The sequence below is a fragment of the Carassius gibelio genome, chromosome B10, assembly GCF_023724105.1.
Source record: "Carassius gibelio isolate Cgi1373 ecotype wild population from Czech Republic chromosome B10, carGib1.2-hapl.c, whole genome shotgun sequence".
NCBI lineage: Eukaryota > Metazoa > Chordata > Actinopteri > Cypriniformes > Cyprinidae > Carassius > Carassius gibelio.
In genome coordinates, this window is record NC_068405.1 from 21,092,545 (window position 1) to 21,112,423 (window position 19,879).

The 19,879-nt window shown below is 38.3% G+C and overlaps 3 protein-coding genes and 1 long non-coding RNA gene across 4 annotated transcripts in view; 2 read left to right on the forward strand and 2 right to left on the reverse strand.

Moving 5' to 3' along the window:
* Positions 1 to 849: 849 nt before the first annotated feature.
* Positions 850 to 3,332, forward strand: LOC127966004 (caspase-7-like). The gene is made up of 4 exons (XM_052566786.1): positions 850 to 1,227; positions 1,591 to 1,754; positions 2,032 to 2,158; positions 2,248 to 3,332. Exons 1-4 carry the CDS (start codon positions 1,008 to 1,010, stop codon positions 2,559 to 2,561), a joined length of 825 nt encoding a protein of 274 aa, XP_052422746.1. The 5' UTR covers positions 850 to 1,007; the 3' UTR covers positions 2,562 to 3,332.
* Positions 3,333 to 4,820: 1,488 nt separating this feature from the next.
* On the reverse strand, positions 4,821 to 6,340 carry LOC127966005 (uncharacterized). Its single transcript, XR_008155525.1, has 2 exons — positions 6,201 to 6,340; positions 4,821 to 5,195 (listed from the first exon to the last, which is right to left on the reverse strand). It is a non-coding gene; the product is annotated as an uncharacterized LOC127966005 (long non-coding RNA).
* LOC127966003 (caspase-3-like) lies at positions 4,901 to 7,062 on the forward strand. The gene is made up of 4 exons (XM_052566785.1): positions 4,901 to 5,252; positions 5,763 to 5,926; positions 6,257 to 6,383; positions 6,472 to 7,062. The coding sequence occupies exons 1-4, from the start codon at positions 4,901 to 4,903 to the stop codon at positions 6,783 to 6,785; spliced, it is 957 nt and encodes a 318-aa protein (XP_052422745.1). The 3' UTR covers positions 6,786 to 7,062.
* A 3,943-nt stretch (positions 7,063 to 11,005) lies between these two features.
* The window catches only part of LOC127966705 (transcription factor 7-like 1-A), a 29,985-nt gene continuing 21,111 nt past the window's right edge, over positions 11,006 to 19,879 (reverse strand). The window contains exons 5-12 of the mRNA XM_052567890.1: positions 15,969 to 16,104; positions 15,472 to 15,574; positions 15,216 to 15,299; positions 13,702 to 13,845; positions 13,452 to 13,611; positions 12,935 to 13,042; positions 12,752 to 12,803; positions 11,006 to 11,933 (exon numbers count right to left, since the gene is read on the reverse strand). Coding sequence (XP_052423850.1) covers positions 11,482 to 11,933; positions 12,752 to 12,803; positions 12,935 to 13,042; positions 13,452 to 13,611; positions 13,702 to 13,845; positions 15,216 to 15,299; positions 15,472 to 15,574; positions 15,969 to 16,104 — 1,239 coding nt within the window. The 3' untranslated portion in view covers positions 11,006 to 11,481. The remainder of the gene's footprint in view (positions 11,934 to 12,751; positions 12,804 to 12,934; positions 13,043 to 13,451; positions 13,612 to 13,701; positions 13,846 to 15,215; positions 15,300 to 15,471; positions 15,575 to 15,968; positions 16,105 to 19,879) is intronic.

Consider the following 19,879-nt stretch of genomic DNA (forward strand, 5'->3'; position numbering starts at 1 on the left):
CTGCTCCAGATGACCTGGTCTCCACAGTCACCGGACCTGAACCCAATCCAGATGGTTTAGGGGTGAGCTGGACCGCAGACAGAAGGCAAAAGGGCCAACAAGTGCTAAGCATCTCTCGGGGAACTCCTTCAAGACTGTTGGAAGACCATTTCAGGTGACTACCTCTTGAAGCTCATCAAGAGAATCCCAAGAGTGTGCAAAGCAGTAATCAAAGCAAAAGATGGCTACTTTGAAGAACCTACAATATGACAGATATTCAGTTGTTTCACACTTTTTTGTTCTGTATATAATTCCATATATAATTCCACATGTGTTAATTAATAGTCTTGATGCCTTCAGTGTGAATCTACAATTTTCATAGTCATGACAATAAAGAAAACTCTTTGAATGAGAAGGTGTGTCCAAACTTATGGTCTGTACTGTATATATATATACATTTAAACAAAAACCACGTAATTGGCTATTTAATGCAAGTTTCCATTATGACAATTTACCACATATAGTGTTACAACATGATAAAGGAACTCAATATCTTATTTGCTACTAAGACATTACACTGAAAAAAAAACTGAGTGGATAGAATCTGAAAGAATGTTAACTTAGAAACTGCTAGTCGTTTACACAAATAATTACAAAAAAGGCATGTAGCTCATTGAATCAAACATCATATTTTTAAGTAGAAAGACTGAAATTTATTTCCTTGTAAAATGTACTTCAATAATCTTTGTTTTTACAGTGTGCCTATAAACACAGAATTATTTCCAAAGATAATAATAATAGTAATTAATACCCTGAAAGGTTTATTCCCTTTTATGTTGGCAGACATTATATAACACAGAGGCAATGACACAAAGGTGTTGCCTAGAAGCGGCATTCTCCATAACGAGGAAATGATCTCATGCAAATAAGGGCTGGACTAGAGTGTAGTATGCAGACGGACTCCTAAGAGAACTCATCCATCACAATTTGATTGCACTGAAGTTCAGAGTTTGACAGAAGAGAAGACCATGCCTTTTTGCAATTTTCCTTTCACTGCTGATAAGACTGTGAAGAACAGGGCATTGATAGTGTCTGTGGAGAGCTTCAATCCAGGTGAAGATCTGATCAAGAGAAACGGCGTGAAGAAAGACACTCAGAGACTTCACAAAACCCTCAGCAAGCTCGGCTTCTCTGTGGAAATCAGAATGGACATCAAAGCAGATGACATCTATAAAGCCTTCAAAGCAGGTAATGTTAGCCCATCATGATGTACTGATGTTTTCCCTAATAAATAAAATGTGCTGTTTCATATCTGATATTTCATGTTATGTGTAAAGACCTCCTCTTTATGATTAACAGTAATTTAATAGCAAACTAACTTATCTCTAACATGAGCGCTTTTTAACCCAGTATTTTTGTTGTTAAGTCTAGTTGATAAACAATTAGATAATTGTATTTATTCAAAGAAAAGTATATTGTATGGTAAGATTTTGCCATCATGAATCAGTCCTAACATTATAATGACAGTTAAGACCGCAGATTTTTAGGGTAACAACAGAAATGTAAATTGCACTGTCCAGAATACTCGCTAATTCTGCCCTCCATCCTCAGCGAGCAAGAAGACGGTCAAAGACTGTTTTGTGGGCGTCATATCCAGTCACGGTGAGGAGGGTGTTGTGTTCGGAGCTGACGGACGTGCTGTGAAACTGGCTGAGATCTACAGCTACTTTGGAGGTCCGTCAATGGCAGACAAGAGCAAGCTTTTCTTGATTCAGGTACATTTTGTGAAACCTTTCTCACAGACAAACCATTTTTAAGATCCTACTTCAGCAAATATTGATGGCTGTGTTGATATTACATTAGAAGTCCTTTGACTCTCTGGTACTGTTTGATCATTTAAAACCTAAAAATGTTGTTTTGAATTTGAACATTTGAATATTTTTGAGTTTTTTCCTCTTTTTATTGCATGGCTACTCATCAAATAAATCCAAGCGATGTTTCTTAAAGCTAGTAACTGAATGTTTCTGATGATCAGATCTTTCTGCTCCTCAGGCTTGTCGAGGGCATGGGTTGGATGAAGGTGTGGAGGTTGACTCTTCATTCTCCGAGGAAGAGGAGGGAGTGTCTGAGCTGTTTTCCATCCCTATTGACACAGCAGTCATGTACGCCACATCTCCAGGTCTGATTTATGAACTGCATCACATTGTTTGCATAGTTTGTAAAGTCCCAAACTCTTCAGTTCTTCACTCACGTTCATTTGTTTTCTAGGTTACGGTGCATTCATGCATCCTCTGGGCTCAGAGTTGATCCAAACCTTTTGTAAGCTGCTAGAAGAGGAAGGAGGTCCAGATCTGGAGATCACAAGACTCCTGACTCGGATAAACTTCCAGGTGGCCTACAACTTTGAATCCAGAGGGAAAGTGTTGGGCGGCAAGAAACAGATGCCCTGCTTTGTGACCCGCTTTACCAGAGAGGTTTTCCCGTTCAGAAAGATGGCAGCGGCAGAAGATTTGAGCTTGAGCTTTGCAGCCACGCAGCTCATCGATGAACCCAGTCGATCACGGAAGAGCTCCATCAGCTGAACAGAGACTGACTGGAAGAACACATGGAGAAACTGATTCATCACGTTATCTCATTTGATCAGATAACAGAATCACGTAAAGTCTCACGGGAATAGGAAGTGAGGTGTTTGGAAACATGCAGGATGCGATTGGTTTTATAGTGCTGTGTATGCTACTTCCTTTTATATGTTTCCCTAAAGTAAAACAATCATTTTCTGTTTCATTTCAAAGAGTATTGAGGAAAAAAAGAAAGACATTTATTTATATATAAATCTTGAAAGTGTTTATTTAAGTGTCTGTATTATATGTGTCATTCAAATAAAACCTTAACCGGATGATTCTTGAAGCTCATTGTCTTACTAAATTCTAAATCATGAACACTATTGCAACTGCATATTAATGAAGCACCATTTCTGGGAAACACTTGTGTAACATTAAACCTGATCCTGATCGAATTCGAAACTAAAGTCATGCCCAGGTTTCTTTGTCTCAGGTTACAACATATTCATACCTTGCCCTTGGTATATTTACTGTACTTCAAGGTGTGAGTGTTTATTACACGCTCTGTCCTTCTGCAAGTGCTCATGATGTGAGTTGACAGCCAATCCAGACATGTAGGATTTCAACATGGCCTGTTGGTCACAAACACTAATGCCAGGTTTAATTTAACTGTGTGTAGAGTGATGACTGTTACGTGCACTTATGTGCTTATTAAATGAATGTCTGGTATGTGAATCAGACAGACTGTGATATGCAGTTAAGTATCTGGTGATTCTCTACCTACTGGAACTACCAGAATGATGCTGCAATACTTATCTATGAGCATCTTAACCTGAGAGACGTGTATAATTTTACTGAACTGAAGAAATTGTTCTTGACGTGAAGAATCGGAACACAATGTACCAAGAATAACAGACGTCGATGCTAACAAGCAATCTGCATGTAGTCTGCTTATGGTTGTACGTTCATAAAGGATAAGGAGGTACTGATAAACATCAAAGGAATTAGAAAATTAAATGTTCTATATTTATATTCATATTTATAATATGACTAAAATAATGCCCAACCTGGAAAATAATAATAATAAATTGACATAGACAGTATTATTTAAATTCAGATTTTTATTTGTCCAGGGTCTTATGAGACCATAAACGTATCTTCCACCAAGAGGCGCGTGTGAGAACACAAAACTTTGATATTTAATTTATTTATTTTTTCACCTTTTTTAAATTTATTTATTCATTTTAACTATAAAGATTTAAATCTGTTGATGACAAGAAGTAGTTATTGACAAACAACTGGAAAGTCCGAGCTCGGACGGGGTCCAGTGTTGCCAAGTCAGGGGTTTTCACACGATATTAGACTACTTTACACAACGTTGCCGCGTTTTTTTTTTTCGTGTCCGCGGCTTGATATTTAATCTATCCTCTGGAATGCGTATTGTAGAAGGGGAACCCTCAATATTTTTTTGTAGAAGGGGAACCCTTCTACAACAACAACAACAAAAAAAACTTGTATTTTAAACTCCTGAATGTGATTTTTAACTGGAGACCCCCTCAAAACGCCACGTAGCGATTCTGCGAGTTTTCTTGTGAAAACCTGGCAACCCTGTTTTGGTCTAAACAACAGTTTACATATTGAATATGAAAACTGTCACTAAGAAACTTGAAAAACTATTGACACTAAGTAAACACACAATAAGAAAAGCACATCGTGCTGTTTTATGCTAATAATCCCTGTGCTCTTTAGCCTTCCCATAGCCTACAGCTGAAGCTGAACTTCTGTGGAAAGAACAAGATTGCAGGACTAATTTGTTGCTGACACAACGCTGAGTTGTAAATCATGCCGTCTGTCTACTGTGTACACGCATATCCGCCCTTTCTAGGTACAAATAAAGGTGTGCGATCTCACCCTAAAAGGTTTTGTGATTTCTCTTAAAACGGTAAAGCAAGCAGAAACTAATATATTAAAACTCTATGATGTGGCACAATGAACAGAGAACAGCAAATCTGATACTATATATATATATATAATCATATATATATTCTTCTATTATATATAAATAAGAAGTAGGCTATTATTTTAATGTAAAAAATCAAAACAGTAATCATATACAATTTTAATTTATGTCTGGATGTCTAATAAATACATTTAAATTATATTATTTACTGAAAGAAAATCTATTTTCCTTTTTCTATTTTTGTTGTGATGCACTTTCCTTACATTCTCAGTTACTGACAAACCATTGCAGGTTAGTTGGAAGATAAATACACCTACAAATGAAGTAAATTGCCTTTTTATAAGCTAAAGATGAAGCTTCTGATAGTCAAGGAATTGCCAGTGTTGCGTAGATCAGACTGATGACAGAAAATGGGAGGAAACTCCATATAGGGCATGAGAGACAGATGATCAGTCAGACTCATAAAGTAGGCTCTCCTTATTCTCACACAGTTTGTGACCGCATTACACCTCAGTGTTTGATTGAAGAGAAAACGATGTCTTGTAAAATTCCTTTGTCAGCAAACAAGAGAATGAAGAACAGGGCGTTGATAGTGTCTGTGGAGAGCTTCTATCCAGGTGCAGGTCTGAACAACAGGAACGGTGCGAAGAAAGACACTCAAAGACTTCACAAAACCCTCAGCAAGCTTGGCTTCTCTGTGGAAATCAGAATAGACATCGAAGCAGATGAAATCTATGAAGCATTTAAAGAAGGTAAGATATGTAGTCTAATAATTAAAAAAAATAATTATTATTATTTCCAAGCAGAATTCACGTTTCACATCTGCAATGCTTTTTTCTCTCTCTCTCTCTCTCTCTTGAGTTTCTTAAAAACATGTTACATAAGCTCATTTATTGGTGCCAAAGTCCCACGCTTGTTAATAACACCATCCTCATTTATCAGCAGGCAAAGATTAAACAATTTATCTCTGGCGCAAACTCTTTAAACATTATGAAAAATAACCTTTTAATATGCAAAGAAAAGAAGATTCGTGTTGGGTTTTGAGGATGTTGCTATAATCAGAAATGAATGAGTGAATGATTAATAAAACTACTAGATGATGACTTAAAGTCATGCATACTCAAATCTGAACACAATATGCAGTATGAATAAATCAGATTGTGACCACAAACAATGACAGCTTGTTAGACACATGTACAATTGGTCCATTATATTAAATTACACATCACTAACTTTAACAAATTATCTGCCTCCATCCTCAGCGAGCAAGAAGACGGTCAAAGACTGTTTTGTGGGCGTCATATCCAGTCACGGTGAGGAGGGTGTTGTGTTCGGAGCTGACGGACGTGCTGTGAAACTGGCTGAGATCTACAGCTACTTTGGAGGTCCGTCAATGGCAGACAAGAGCAAGCTTTTCTTGATTCAGGTACATTTTGTGAAACCTTTCTCACAGACAAACCATTTTTAAGATCCTAATTCAGCAAATATTGATGGCTGTGTTGATATTACATTAGAAGTCCTTTGACTCTCTGGTACTGTTTGATCATTTAAAACCTAAAAATGTTGTTTTGAATTTGAACGTTTTAATATTTTCGAGTGTTTTCCTCTGTTTATTGCATGGCTACTCATCAAATAAATCCATGGATGAATTTTAAATGTTAATTTGTTTAATTTAAGTAGATATAATTTCAGAATTTTACCTGTGGATTTTTCTTAAACTGAATGTTTCTGATGATCATATCTTTCTGCTCCTCAGGCTTGTCGAGGGCATGGGTTGGATGAAGGTGTGGAGGTCGACTCTTCATTCTCCGAGGAAGAGGACGGGGTGTCTGAGCTGTTTTCCATCCCTATTGACACAGCAGTCATGTACGCCACATCTCCAGGTTTGATTTATGAACTCCATCACATTGTTTCATAGTTTGTAAAGTCCCAAACTCTTCAGTTCTTCACTCACGTTCATTTGTTTTCTAGGTTACGGTGCATTCATGCATCCTCTGGGCTCAGAGTTGATCCAAACCTTTTGTAAGCTGCTAGAAGAGGAAGGAGGTCCAGATCTGGAGATCACAAGACTCCTGACTCGGATAAACTTCCAGGTGTCCTACAACTTTGAATCCAGGGGGAAAGAGTTGGGTGGCAAGAAACAGATGCCCTGCTTTGTGACCCGCTTTACCAGAGAGGTTTTCCCGTTCAGAAAGATGGCAGCGGCAGAAGATTTGAGCTTGAGCTTTGCAGCCACGCAGCTCATCGATGAACCCAGTCGATCACGGAAGAGCTCCATCAGCTGAACAGAGACTGACTGGAAGAACGGATTAATGTAACTCTTAGCATCTCTCAAAGTATCTCACAGGAGACTAATGAATAAAGTGACGTCATGACACGTAAAGTTTCATGTCCAGCAGGAAGTGAGTGGTTGGGAAAGTTGCAGGTCACATTTTTAGTTCTCCATTTATGTGTCATGTGTTTTTGCCATTGCTACCTCATTATGCATATAACCTATTTATTCTCAAGATACACTACTGTTCAAAGGTTTGAGGTCATAAAAAAATGCTTTTGAATGAAGTATCTAATGCTGACCCAGGCTACATTTATTTGATCAAAAATAGCTGCTTTCTATCATATGATCTTATTTTTTATTTTCACAAAATATTATAATCATTCAAATACTCTCTTGGTGTTCAAGAAACATTTCTTCTTATTATCAATGCATAAAACAGCTGCTTAATAAAATAATAATTTTCAGGATTTTTGTATGAATAGAAAACCCATATATATATATATATATATATATATATATATATATATATATATATATATATATATATATTTTTTTTTTTTTTTTTTTTTTTTTTTTTTTTTGGAAAAGAAACTGTCACATTTGATCAACTCAATGTGTCCTTGCTTAAAAGTATACATTTCTTTCTAAAGATATGAATGAAAAACGACAACGACCACTTCCGTCAAGTATATGATGATTATAATTGCATACAGTTAGTGTTGGCGGTATGGTTATGTTCTGGACAACACGCCTGTCCATGCAGCCATGCTTGGACAGAGAGGGGAGAGCAGAAAGACAAACCCCCTGGCCCTGTGGTACACAACAGAACCATTGTAAGCATACATAATTACAATTTACAATTGCATGAGTTGTAAACAAAATGTCATAGAGACTGCTTCCGATGAAGACACTGTAAAGAAAAAACAAGTAAGATCGGATTACTGGTTCAGTTGGGGTTGGAGGAAGGAGTTAATTGCAAGCAGCAATGCGATGGAAGAGACGCTGGAGAATGGGAATTTAAATAGACCGCAGGTGATAGGTGTCAAGACTGGACTGGTACATGTCAGGAACAGCTGACTGTCAGCTGATGCAAGGGTGACTAATGTGACCTGACTGAACTAACGCAATGCTCGATTTTATTGTATTCCTGATGATTTCAGAGAAAACGAATGTGCTAAAATTGTTGAGCATATGTTTTTTGAGTTTAAAATAAAACTGGAAGAAAGGTTCATCTGTCTGTGACTCAGATTAAGTTATGGTAGTCACACTTTGCACCTGACATATTTACTGTAACTGAAGGTGTGTACAGGATTACACATGAATAAATGAAATCACGTGAATGAATGAAATCACATGAATGAATGAAATCACATGAATGAATGAAATCACATGAATGCATGTGGAGTGACAGCAGATCCAGACGTGCAGGATTTCATCAGTGCACACGGTCTGCTGAGCACAAATGCTGATGCCAGAATCCATATGAACATATTTCACTCGAGCACTGGAGGGTTTTTGCCCCTATAAATATACACAGATGAACAGTTTCTATGCTCGAAGAGTTTATTGTTTTTAGTTATGATAATTACAACAAAAAAAAAAGAAAAAAAAAAAAAAAGGGAGGATGTATTCTGGCTTAATTTTCTCACGATAAATCTACACATACAATATAAACCTGAACTGACTGACTGCTGTAGGTGCCAACTGTGACAATTAACCCCGTGACATCATGCCACGCGACACAAAACGTGTGCTTAAAATGTATATTTCATTTTGGGCAACAACAAAACAATCCTACCGTGAGAAACCTTCCCGGGACTGTGTGACAACTAGCCCCGGTTTCGTTTCAAAGGGACTGAAGACAACAGCGCCATCTGCTGGCAGAACGCATTTAGCTCGACTGACACGACAATAATATATTTATGTCTGTCACTAGGGGGCGGTGTCCGTAATATTAATTTCTAATGTACAACATCTATCTATCTATCTATCTATCTATCTATCTATCTATCTATCTATCTATCTATCTATCTATCCACTGTATGGCTGTAGCATAATTTCTTAGTACCACACTGCCCAAATTGTATTGGTTTCAATTTCTTGTTGGATCCAGACATTTATGTATGTATGTATAGCCTTTGTAAGTGTGTTATTAATTCATTCAAAGCTTGTGTTTAAAACCTAATCACTTCTAGATTTTTAAAACGTAGTATTTAGTTTTCATTCATATCTGAGACATTCAATTCTGATATTATAGTTGTTGCAGATTCTGAGCATATATTCATATATGAAATACATTCAAAGACATACTTTGTTGTTGTTTATCTTGTGATGTAGTGGGTTACTGCCATGGGGAAGTAAACACAAACATTATGAGACATGGTAGGCTATTTGTGACCCTGGACTTCAAAAGCAGTCATAAGTAGCATGGTATATTGTAGCAATAACCAATAATACATTGTATGGGTCAAAATTATCATATTATCTTTTATGCCAAAAACCATCAGGATATTAAGTAAATATCATGTTGAATGAAAATCTTTTTTAAATTTCCTACCATAAACTTAATTTCGATTAGTAATATGCATTGCTAAGAACTTAATTTGCACAACTTATTTATTCAGCTTTCATATGATGTATAATTTTCAAATTTCAAAAACATTGACCCGTATGACTGGTTTTGTGGTGTAGGGTCACATAAATCAAACATATAAATCATAAACTCTGGTTTTACTATCAGATACAATCACTAAATCACATTATCATAGCAACTCACAAAACTAAATCAGGGAGCCAATTTCATAACATAAAACATAGCGTGCGAAACAGTGACGGAATGCTACTTCAGCCGTTCTTAGCACCTCGAGTGTGTCTTGGTGAACTGTCCCTTCGTCTGGAATGTGATTTTAACTCACCACAACAACCACAATTGAACTGTCCTGGTCATCTCGAAATTATGGGCTTCAGCAGTTTCCTTGAGAGCGGACCGTGAGCAATGCTGTTTGTCATCCGTCAGGGCTTATCTGTACCTATGTGTGTTTTAGTTGAATTAGTTGGTCACTCCGACTCCTCCGTGAGGCCTAATTGTTCCTTCCTGGCAGCCGTCGACATCCCAGGGGCCACCGAAACCCGTAACCTACCCTTCCATGCCGTTTGCTAATTGAAATAGCTAATGAGATCTCAGAGGACTGGCTTTCCATGCCTCTTCGTTAAAAAACAGTGGCAGTGTGTCAAACCATGGATAATTGTGCTGTAAACACGTAGAAATATTTGATTCTGGACACGGTTTTTACAATTGTGACCGAGTTTGCAAACTTGCTTATTTACAGCCTTCTGAAAACAGTATGTTCCCGTGTCCTCATCATCACAGAAAGCTCACTTTAAATCACTAGAACATTTGGTTACATTTCTATCTTACAAGCCTGTCAATAAAGTAAACCAGTGTAGTCAAAATAATGTCTGTCCCAAACACCATTTGCCAGATCAACACCGTATATATATATAAAAAAGAAATATATGGATATCTGTTTTTTTCTTTGCAATAACCACCTGAACTGAGCACATTAAAACCAAAAACATATTTTTTTAAAAAGTAAATAAGGTAAATTTTGATTTCACCTTTACCTTAAATGTCTATTTGTGAGCCTGGACCATAAAACCAGTCATAAGTAGTAGGGGTATATTTGTAGCAATAGCCAACAATACATTGTATGGGTCAAAATTATCTATTGAACTTTTATGCCAAAAATCATTGGGATATTAAGTAAAGATAGATAGAAATATGGATTGCTAAGAACTTAATTTGGACAACTTTGAAGACGATCTTCTCAATATTTAGATTTTTTTTGCATCCTCAGATTCTATATTTTTCAAATAGTGGCATTTCAGAATAATAATAAAAGAAAAGACCCTTAAGACTGGTTTTGTGGTCCAGGGTCACATTTTTCATTATTTTGCTCTCCCAGACTACTTTTACCAGGATAACATCATAGTGTGCATTTTTCTTTCTTTGAGAAGCTGTGTTTTACGCCAACAATGAATAATATAATTTAGTTTGTGCACATCATGAGTGCCAGCATTTCACACACACCACTTCACGAGCTCTAATTAGATAAATGAACACTGCCAGTGTGTGTGATACTGCCTCTATTCAGAAGATCTATGTTGCATTATCACATTGTGTAGTCATCACATGCAGCTTCTTCACCCCCCAAAAAACACAATGCAGCCTTTAGACATAACTTGAGGTTTATTAGCTATGGAGTCTCAGGAGAGTCACACACACAGGGTTAGGAACAGGGTGAGGTGGTACCAAAAGAAAGAAGAAAAATAAAAGTAAAAAAAAGGGAGAGAATGCAGTAATGAAAAATCAAACTCCTAACTACCATTAGATTGAAATGAACTAAAACTACAAATTGTATTTTGTCAAGTACGGCTTAAAAAAAAACAATAAAAAGAAGAGAAACCTTTATACATTTGTCTTTTATACAAGTAGCAACATTGGAGAATCACATTGGAAAAAGGCCATTTACAAAAAAAAAAAAAAAAAAAACTGTTTCAAAGAGAAAAGAAAAGTAGAGAGGTGGTCAAATATTGACCAATAATTATTCCTTTTCATTCTACCTTAAAAACTTGGTCTAATATCTATAAAAATGTAAAAAACAAAGCAATATACAAGTGTAAAAAGTTTGTCGTTTTTTTTTCATTCACTCCACTGATTTGGTGACCAGAGAGAGAGGTTGTGTCTGCAGCAAGGCATGATGGGAATGTAGGGCTGCCTGGTGGAAAGGTGAGGACGGGGAGAGCAGGGAGGGAGGCAGGGTGGTGAATGGGATGGGGCGGGTCAGGAGGGAGATGCTCGGATGGGAGGCGCTGGAGGTGGACGAGGAAGAGGAAGTGGAGCTGGAGCTGGAGCCCGGGGCTTTCCCTGGCAGGGGGAAGTGGGGGTGGTGGGCTCTGCCCTCCGGTTTGGTGGTGAGGGACAGGGGTTGAGCTTGCTCTGAGTGAGTGGCCGCAGGGGCTGCCGGTGAAGCCAGGGCGGCTGACGGTGTGGCGGGCGAATCCAGCATGCTGCCGTGAGAGGAGGTAGGGCTGTCACACATTTTCTCAGACGGCAGGTACGGGACGCACTGCTTCTTGAGCTGGGGTGAGAAGTTACCTGCAGACGAGAGAGGAGCAGGGTTAAATATACTATATGACTGGGATTTAAGATTTTAAAACATTTATGCAAATTAAAAATGTTACCTTGACAAATAACTAAAAAATAATAAAAATAATTTATGGCGAAGTGCTAAAATTACTAAAACAAAAAAACTAACTAACAAAAAAAAAAAAAAAAAAACGCATAAATATATATAGTTACAGCTTGATGTAAATATTTAAAATACAAAAACTAATATAATACTAAAATAAAATCTGAAAATAAATGAATAAAAAGCTCATTCAAAATATCAGTGCTATAAGAGTATATAAATAATAATTAATTAACAGTGGTAAATATTTAATTGAATAATTATACTTGCAGTTTTTCAACAGAAAACAACATTTTCTTAAAAACAATCAAATAAATTTAGACATATCAGTCAAGAAATTGACCAACATTGATGATTATGATATGAAAAATAGTGACTAAATTAAATGATTTTCATAAAAATACAAAATCTATGATTAAATATCTGCTAAAAATTACTCTCATTTGCTCACAAATTATTTAAAAAACACATACATGCACAAAAAAAGAAAGTCAGATTTGGAAAAACATGAGACTGAGTAAATTAACTGTTTCTTGAAAAAAGGTTCCAGTTAAAAGCTAAAATGTCCATCATCTGACTTCTAATGTCAAAATTGAACTGAACATGATCTATGAGCTGAATGATCGGACCAACAGGGATGCTGGAAGAAAAAAAGCTCAAGTTGAGCAAAAGATCATGCGTACAGAGAATTGAGAAAGAAATCCAGATGTCCAGTGACACTTACTCTCTTGTGGGGAATCAGGTTTATTCTCTCTCTTCCGTTTCTTCCTCTTTCCCTGCGGACAGACATGATTTGGAGCAAATTAGATGTGTTTGATTAAGCAAAACTCCCCTGGCTGCCAAAAACAATGGAGGACTCTGAATCCCACATGATTTGCGTTAAACTCTGCATTCTGGGCTCACTTACGTAGTTGTCTCGCGCAGACCAGCCCGGATAAAGCTGAGAGTGCAGCTGCCGTTCTTTCCTGGCGAGTTCGTAGTATTTGGCCTGTTCCTCACGTGACAGAGAGTGCCACTGCGGAAAAAAAGAACATATGGTCAAATCTCCCTCCTTTTTCGTTCCTTAAAGGGATCGTTCACCCCAAAAATGTACTATTTGATCATTTACTCACCCTTATCAATTTCCAAACCCAAATGAGTTTATTTCTCATGCACAAAAGGAAAGATTTCAAAAGTGTGTAAGTCATATGGACCACTCCTATTGTGCTTTTTGATAGCTCCGACACTTATTTGTTGTAATTGCATGGAATGGAGCGACCAGCACTATCTTCAGAATATCTCCTTTTGTGCAGGTTTGGAATGACATGAGGGTGAGTAAATGATGGCAATTTCCATTATTAGGCGAACTGTTCCTTTAAGACAAGATGAAGAGAGACACACTAATGCATCTCAGCTCCTCTCGTAATGGAGTTGTAAGCGCTCACCCTCCTGCCCAGGATCTGGTTGATGGCTGCGCTCTCTTTCAGGGTGCATTCGGCCACTACTTTGGCCCTCATTTCCTTCATGTAGAGCATAAAGGCATTTAGGGGCTTCTTGACGTGAGGCTTCTTCTCTTCCTCTTTTTTCACAGGCACCGAGGGCTTTCTGTACGTACACAGATGGAGGCAAAGACGACGTCAGTTGGAGAAGAGCAGAGAAATGACGGCGAGAGAGTAATGGAGGACAGAGACTCACCCGTGTGTCGAGTTGCTGCCGTTGTTGGCACTGGGCTCCTGTTTGATGGCAGGTGACACAATGGCGGGGTGAGGGATGCCCGTCTGGTGCAGGCCATGAGGAGGATGAGGCACCATGTGAGGAGAGAAGCGACTGGATACCAGGCTGGGGAGAAAGACAGATTCACAGTCAATAAGAGACAGTAACAAATAAACAGATAGATCAGATATCGAAGGTATATATATGGATAGAATCTTAGATAATTAGATCGGCAAAAAGATAAAATGATAGGAAATGACAGATAGAAAGAGATGGAGAATGATAGAATGATTTATAGAATGATAGAGAGAACAATAGTTTGGTAAAATAATAGGAAGAATGATAAAGAGAATGATCAAATAAAAGGAAGATAGATAGACAGACAGACAGACAGACAGACAGACAGATAGATAGATAGATAGATAGATAGATAGATAGATAGATAGATAGATAGATAGATAGATAGATAGATAGATAGATAGATAGATAGATGGATAGATAGATAGATGGATAGATAGATGGATAGATAGATAAACAGATAAGAGATAAAAATATATGCAAATGACAGACACACTGGAGAGACTATCCTAGTAGCTGCATCTGGAAAAATCTTCTACTCTAGACTTTCAGATTCATAACAACTAATACAATAGCAGCATTGTCATTTTCACAGAAGAGGGGGGAAAACTGTGCTCCGATCTGTGATTTGCACACTGGTAAAAACACATTTCTACTGGAATATAGCACTTCACTGTACCACAAAATGAATGCAGAGAAGAAAGAGATCTCTCTCTTGCTACAGACCAACAAAAGGTGCACAGTCATAAGAGAAGCGTGAATGCAATAGTGGAAGATTAAAAGACAGCGAGATTTCACGCTGACGTACGAAAACTGAACTCATCTAGCAACCTAAGGAACTTTTAAGCATTAACTGAAAGGAAAGAATATGATGAAATCATGCATTAGAGAAGTTTCTATTCATGGAGAGCTTCAAGAAGTGCTACTTCCATATAATAGCTAGCATATCTACAGTGATATGGTAGAGAGTGAAAAAATAAATATCTTACACCCTTCTGCAACACTAACACTAACTAAAATAAGTTTGGTTGGATTTGCATGCATATGACCATTATTTAACACCATTTTGTAAACCAAATGGCACGCTAAACAAACTTTTCCGAGTTATCTAATAATTTTGTTATTAGTGTTGAACATTGACGATTAAGTTTTACTTTTATCTGAGCCAGATAAAACAAACTCTGTTGCATTTCAAAAGATTTCCTTTCTGGAACATGGCACGGAGTTGAAAGAGAAAGAGAGGTATCAAGGCACCATTTTTGAGCAAGAAATACATCAGCAGTTTCCTGTACTAACTCTTCTCGGAGCCTTTGGGGAGGAATTACGCTGTCTGCATCTCATGTCTATTAATAGATACGAGTTTAACTATAAAACAGAATGTTGGTGCAGAAAAGAAGGTCTTGCCCTCTGTTACATACCTAGACATGGAGGCGTTCATGGCGAGTGCAGGGTAGGGGTGTCTGAAGCCCCCAGGAGGGATGGAGTACATATGTTGGCCTTGCCTGAAGATAGAAAAACAGCACTCAAACAACTGGCTAAAGCAAAATCAGGGACGAACAGATGCTCTTTTTGCTAGAAGAAGTTTTAAAAGTAGCAACAAACTTCATAATGCCATCTGCATGGGTGAAATAAGGTTGATGTTATGCATTTAAAGGCCACAGGGTTCAGACTTACTGAGGAACCAACCATCCTAGAGGGTGAGGGATCTGTCCAACTGCCCCAGGAGAGAGAGGGTAATATGGAGACAGCTCTGAAGGGTGAGGGGTCCTTGGTATGCCTGAGGAAACAAAAGCTGATTATGAAAACTGAATACAAATATTAAGAAAAGTCAATGTAAGGGTGGACTTCTGTGCTGCAACTGGCACCAAATCAAAGTGCAAAATAGTCTTCAAACACTACCCCCTTTGTCTACCACTGCACTGCAAATAGATAGTTCTGCCCCAAAAATCTCAACACTGGTTTAGTCAGGCAGATAAAAAAAAATATGACTGCAATTGCATTTAGCGCCACTAGTGGCTTAAATAGTGACAAACTTGACCTGTAACTACTTCTCTCCCCATATTATTGCAATAAACCCCATCAAAACAAATCATGACTCAGCATCTCCGGATCATACTACTTTCTCTAAGCTTTAGCAAATGCATCTGAAGATTGCTGTTGGTGGCGCTTACCTGTCTTTGGGTCAAGAATTTCCGGCGAGAGGTGAGAGGGAGGTGTTCCAGGGGAGAAGTGTTCATTGCTGTAGGTGATCAGCGGCGTAAGGGGATGAACATGATGGGGGTGTTGTACCACTGGAACCTTATTGGACTGAAAAACCAAATGAGAACAAGAAAGAGGTGAGGGAGGGGGAATGAAATAAGTGCATGTTTAAACAACCAAAAAGTCAACCGAAAAGAAGAAAATAGCCATTAGGGCTCATTACTCGTGAACGGTGCCAGAGAGTTTTAAAGAACAATGGGTTTCGGCAGCAGAGTTTACTTTTCCCTACTTCTCCCAAAGGAAAATAAACACCAGTTGGGCATTTGACCGGTAGCATAGGGGGTGGGAGAAATCACATCTAGCACCCTTAGCAGGCATTTCTCTCATGTAGCATATTAGCAACAAGAGAAAGATGTTTCCAGATGCCACTTGCCATAATCAACGCTAACACAGGCCTGGAATGTGAAGGGAAGTGGCAGTGATCTTGTTTACTACATCTGCCACAAGAGGCGGCCAACGGTGGCACCTGTTGTAACAAACCCTTCAGTGCTTCTCAAGGAAGGTTGGAAATATTTTTACAGATCAGGACGACCTTTGAGATTGTTAAGGCAGCACAATTTTGGAAACTGACAGGCAAGCCCACTCCTGAAAAAGCTACCATTCTGCAGAGTTCAACACCAACTCCAAATAAACACACCTTAAGCAGCTAATCTGGGTCTTCAGGTTTACTTAAAATCTTGTTGGAGCAAAATTGGAACTGAAGTCTGCAGGAAGGCAACTCCCTAGGAGCAGGGCTGGCTACCCCAGAGCTAGGCTAATGTGATTTTTAAAAGGAAATATTACCTTTGAGTGCTGCAAGTACATGAATGAAAATTCTAAGCAAAGCAAGCTCCATTCCACATTTCAGTTTCATATTCTAAGATTTCCAGAAAGGGGTACATTATAGTGAGCATTAGCAAACCTCTACACAGTTTTCTCTTTCAGGACAACTAACATATTGACATACCAGCTTTTTGAAGAGAATCTTGCTATTAAATTGAGGTAAACTTTCGATAGGTTTACCACAATAATAACTCATCATTTTAGCACATAGTCAATAGAAGTTGCAGGAATACTGGAGGAACCTATATTAGCATATAATTTACTAGCATGCGTCCAGAACCCTGATCACATAAATATACCAGCAGGACTATAATAATATCAGAAGCAGCACTGCTGTGATGTGTACACAAGCCAATGCAAGGTGGCGAGTCGTAGATTGAATGGGGTACTTGTTGGCTCAGGATGTCACAAGGGAGCTAAAGTGGAGAATGCCGTCTTGTTTCCTCCCTGCTAACCTTCCCCCACCTCTATGTAGGCAGTGGGTTTGACCTCTGCTCCAACCAGCACTCTGAACATGAACAAGGCTCGCATTGAGACAAGACTGCCTCTCGATTCCCACAATCCAAACACATCCAGATCTTTGGGTTGCCTCTCTATTCCTTACCTTTCTCATTACATCTATCTGTCTGACAGTCTGTCTCTGTGTTTGTACATAATTTAGCATTGCACTAGCCAAGACAAGCTGAGCTTGGCTTCAGGAAACCCTGCAAGGTGCTTCAAAAGATTGTTTTAAAGATATGTCAGTACGAGGATTGAGAAAGAAAGGTAGAGGACAACTTGCACTGTTCCTCTAAGTTCGTGTTTGTTCACTGCACTATGATATTAGCTGTTGAGGCTAATGGTCTCTCTCTCTCGCGATCCAACTGCCAAGAATCTCTGCTGTGTCAACACGCCAGCCGTTTTGCCTTCGACACCAACATCCCAAGCGTATACTGCCGCCAGACTGGGCCCCTTGCCCCCCTTACAAATGGACTGGATTGGACCAGCTGACTCCAAACATCCCAAGGATCCATATCAACACTTGGTCAAGTCCTCCTGTTTGTTGTTTGAGTGGGCTCTTTACAACTAGAAGAAAGGAAGTGTCCACCAGATTAACACAATTTAAGTCCTAAATGAATGACTGGGGGAAAAAACTCAATGGTAAGGGTTGAAGACATAAGCAAGCTGAGTCACTGGGATCGGTAACGTAAGGACAATGGCATAACAACAACACTTTCTCAAGTCAACCCTTCAGGTTGCAATATGCAGGAATCCACCTTTAGATGGCAGAACTGGGTTTTTCTTCAATTGTGGTCTGTCAACAAGTACCTGGATCTTTTTACCTTTTGTTCAAACAAGTCCTGTAGTTCATCAAGGGCAGAGCATGATAAATCTCCCTAAATCCACTTTTGTAAATTGGTCTGTAGGAGGAGAAGACGCCTGACCAGCACAGCAGTGAAAAACAGCTGACAAAACACCTCACCAAACAGAAAAAGTGAGTCATTGTGTAAACATTGTTCCACCTATTGTATCACATAGTTAAATTACATGGAGTCCAGAGTTCTCAAGCACATATTTACCAAATGTGCCAGATCAGTCTTTCATTCAACGGCCATTATTTTATGAGACACTCAGAACTAAAGTTAGCCAAGCATTGTAGCTTTTTGAACAGTTTTCTTTGAGTTCTTTAGAGTGACTCTACACAAGGAGGTGTCGTAGCCATTTGAAACGACAAAAGTCACAACTGTACAAAAAATGCAGAGTCAGCGCTCTACACCTGCTGATTAATCGGTTGCTTTTCTCCGCCCACTAGCAAAGGAACCCACCCAAAGATGGTGCCACCACATGGAGCTGTTAAAACTGGAGCTCTCCTAAAACAAGCACATTGTAGAGTAAGAAGTAAATGTGGCCTAATGTTTTTCTTCTTCTTCTTTTGGCTTCACCTCCTCCATCTCTTACTTGAGTTACTGAGCAAATAGGCGTTTGAGCAAGAGGGATCAAGACACAATGAACTGCTTAAGCAGTGGAAGAATGAGAGGCTAAATACAGATTCAAATGAAGGATGAGGAAAGGACATGCCAAAACTAGCAGTATGAGCCAAATCATATGATCCCTAAAAAATGGGGCGCAATTTACAATTATCACCATTTTTTACAGATAAATGTCTTTGAATTTCATTTTAGCATCTCCATTAGGAACTATGTTCTGGGTTTTTATCAGTCGGCATCTGGTTTCATTTAGATTTACATCCTCATACTCTACCAGACAATGTAAAATGAAGGCCACAACAGCATTAAATGGAAAAACTCAAATCACATGATTTGGTTTTTGCATTAACACGCAACACTTTTCCCATCAGCACAAACATCATGCTTTCACTATGACACATCAATTGTCAATGCCATTAGCATGCAATTTAAATTGAATTTCCATTTGTAATCTGATTTTTGAATCAAGATAAAGATTTTATTAGTTTATAATATATTATTTAAACCATCCATTTCTTGACTAGACCTAATGTGCAAGTGTGCTTTCGAGACAGACAATAGCTTAGGTACTGGTTAGCCAAAGTGTGATTGCTGCATCGGCTGTTGCTAATATAAGTGTTTGCTAAACATTGCGACTTACTGTGAGTTTTAAGAACCAGGTTTTGCACTTGTGATATCATTTCATATCAGATACAAACTCTGAGTGCCTATAACTTGATCTGTTGTGTTTTTTTTTTCTGTGAAAGATTAGCATCAACTTTAGCACTAATGCACGGAAAAGCTGAAGGACATTCAGTTAGAGTACCTAGAAATCCAACTTATTTTCTATCTATGAAGAGTACGGGTAGTACCATGTGAAAACATCATGATAATACAGTTTTTTGGACATTAATATGTTATTCTTTGCAGTTCTTTACAGAACCATGATATATAAAAATATGGAATCAAACTGTACCATGGTATATTTCAAAGTACCATAGTATTGCTATTTGATACGTGAACCACGGCACTGTTACAGGACTTTTTTGTATGAT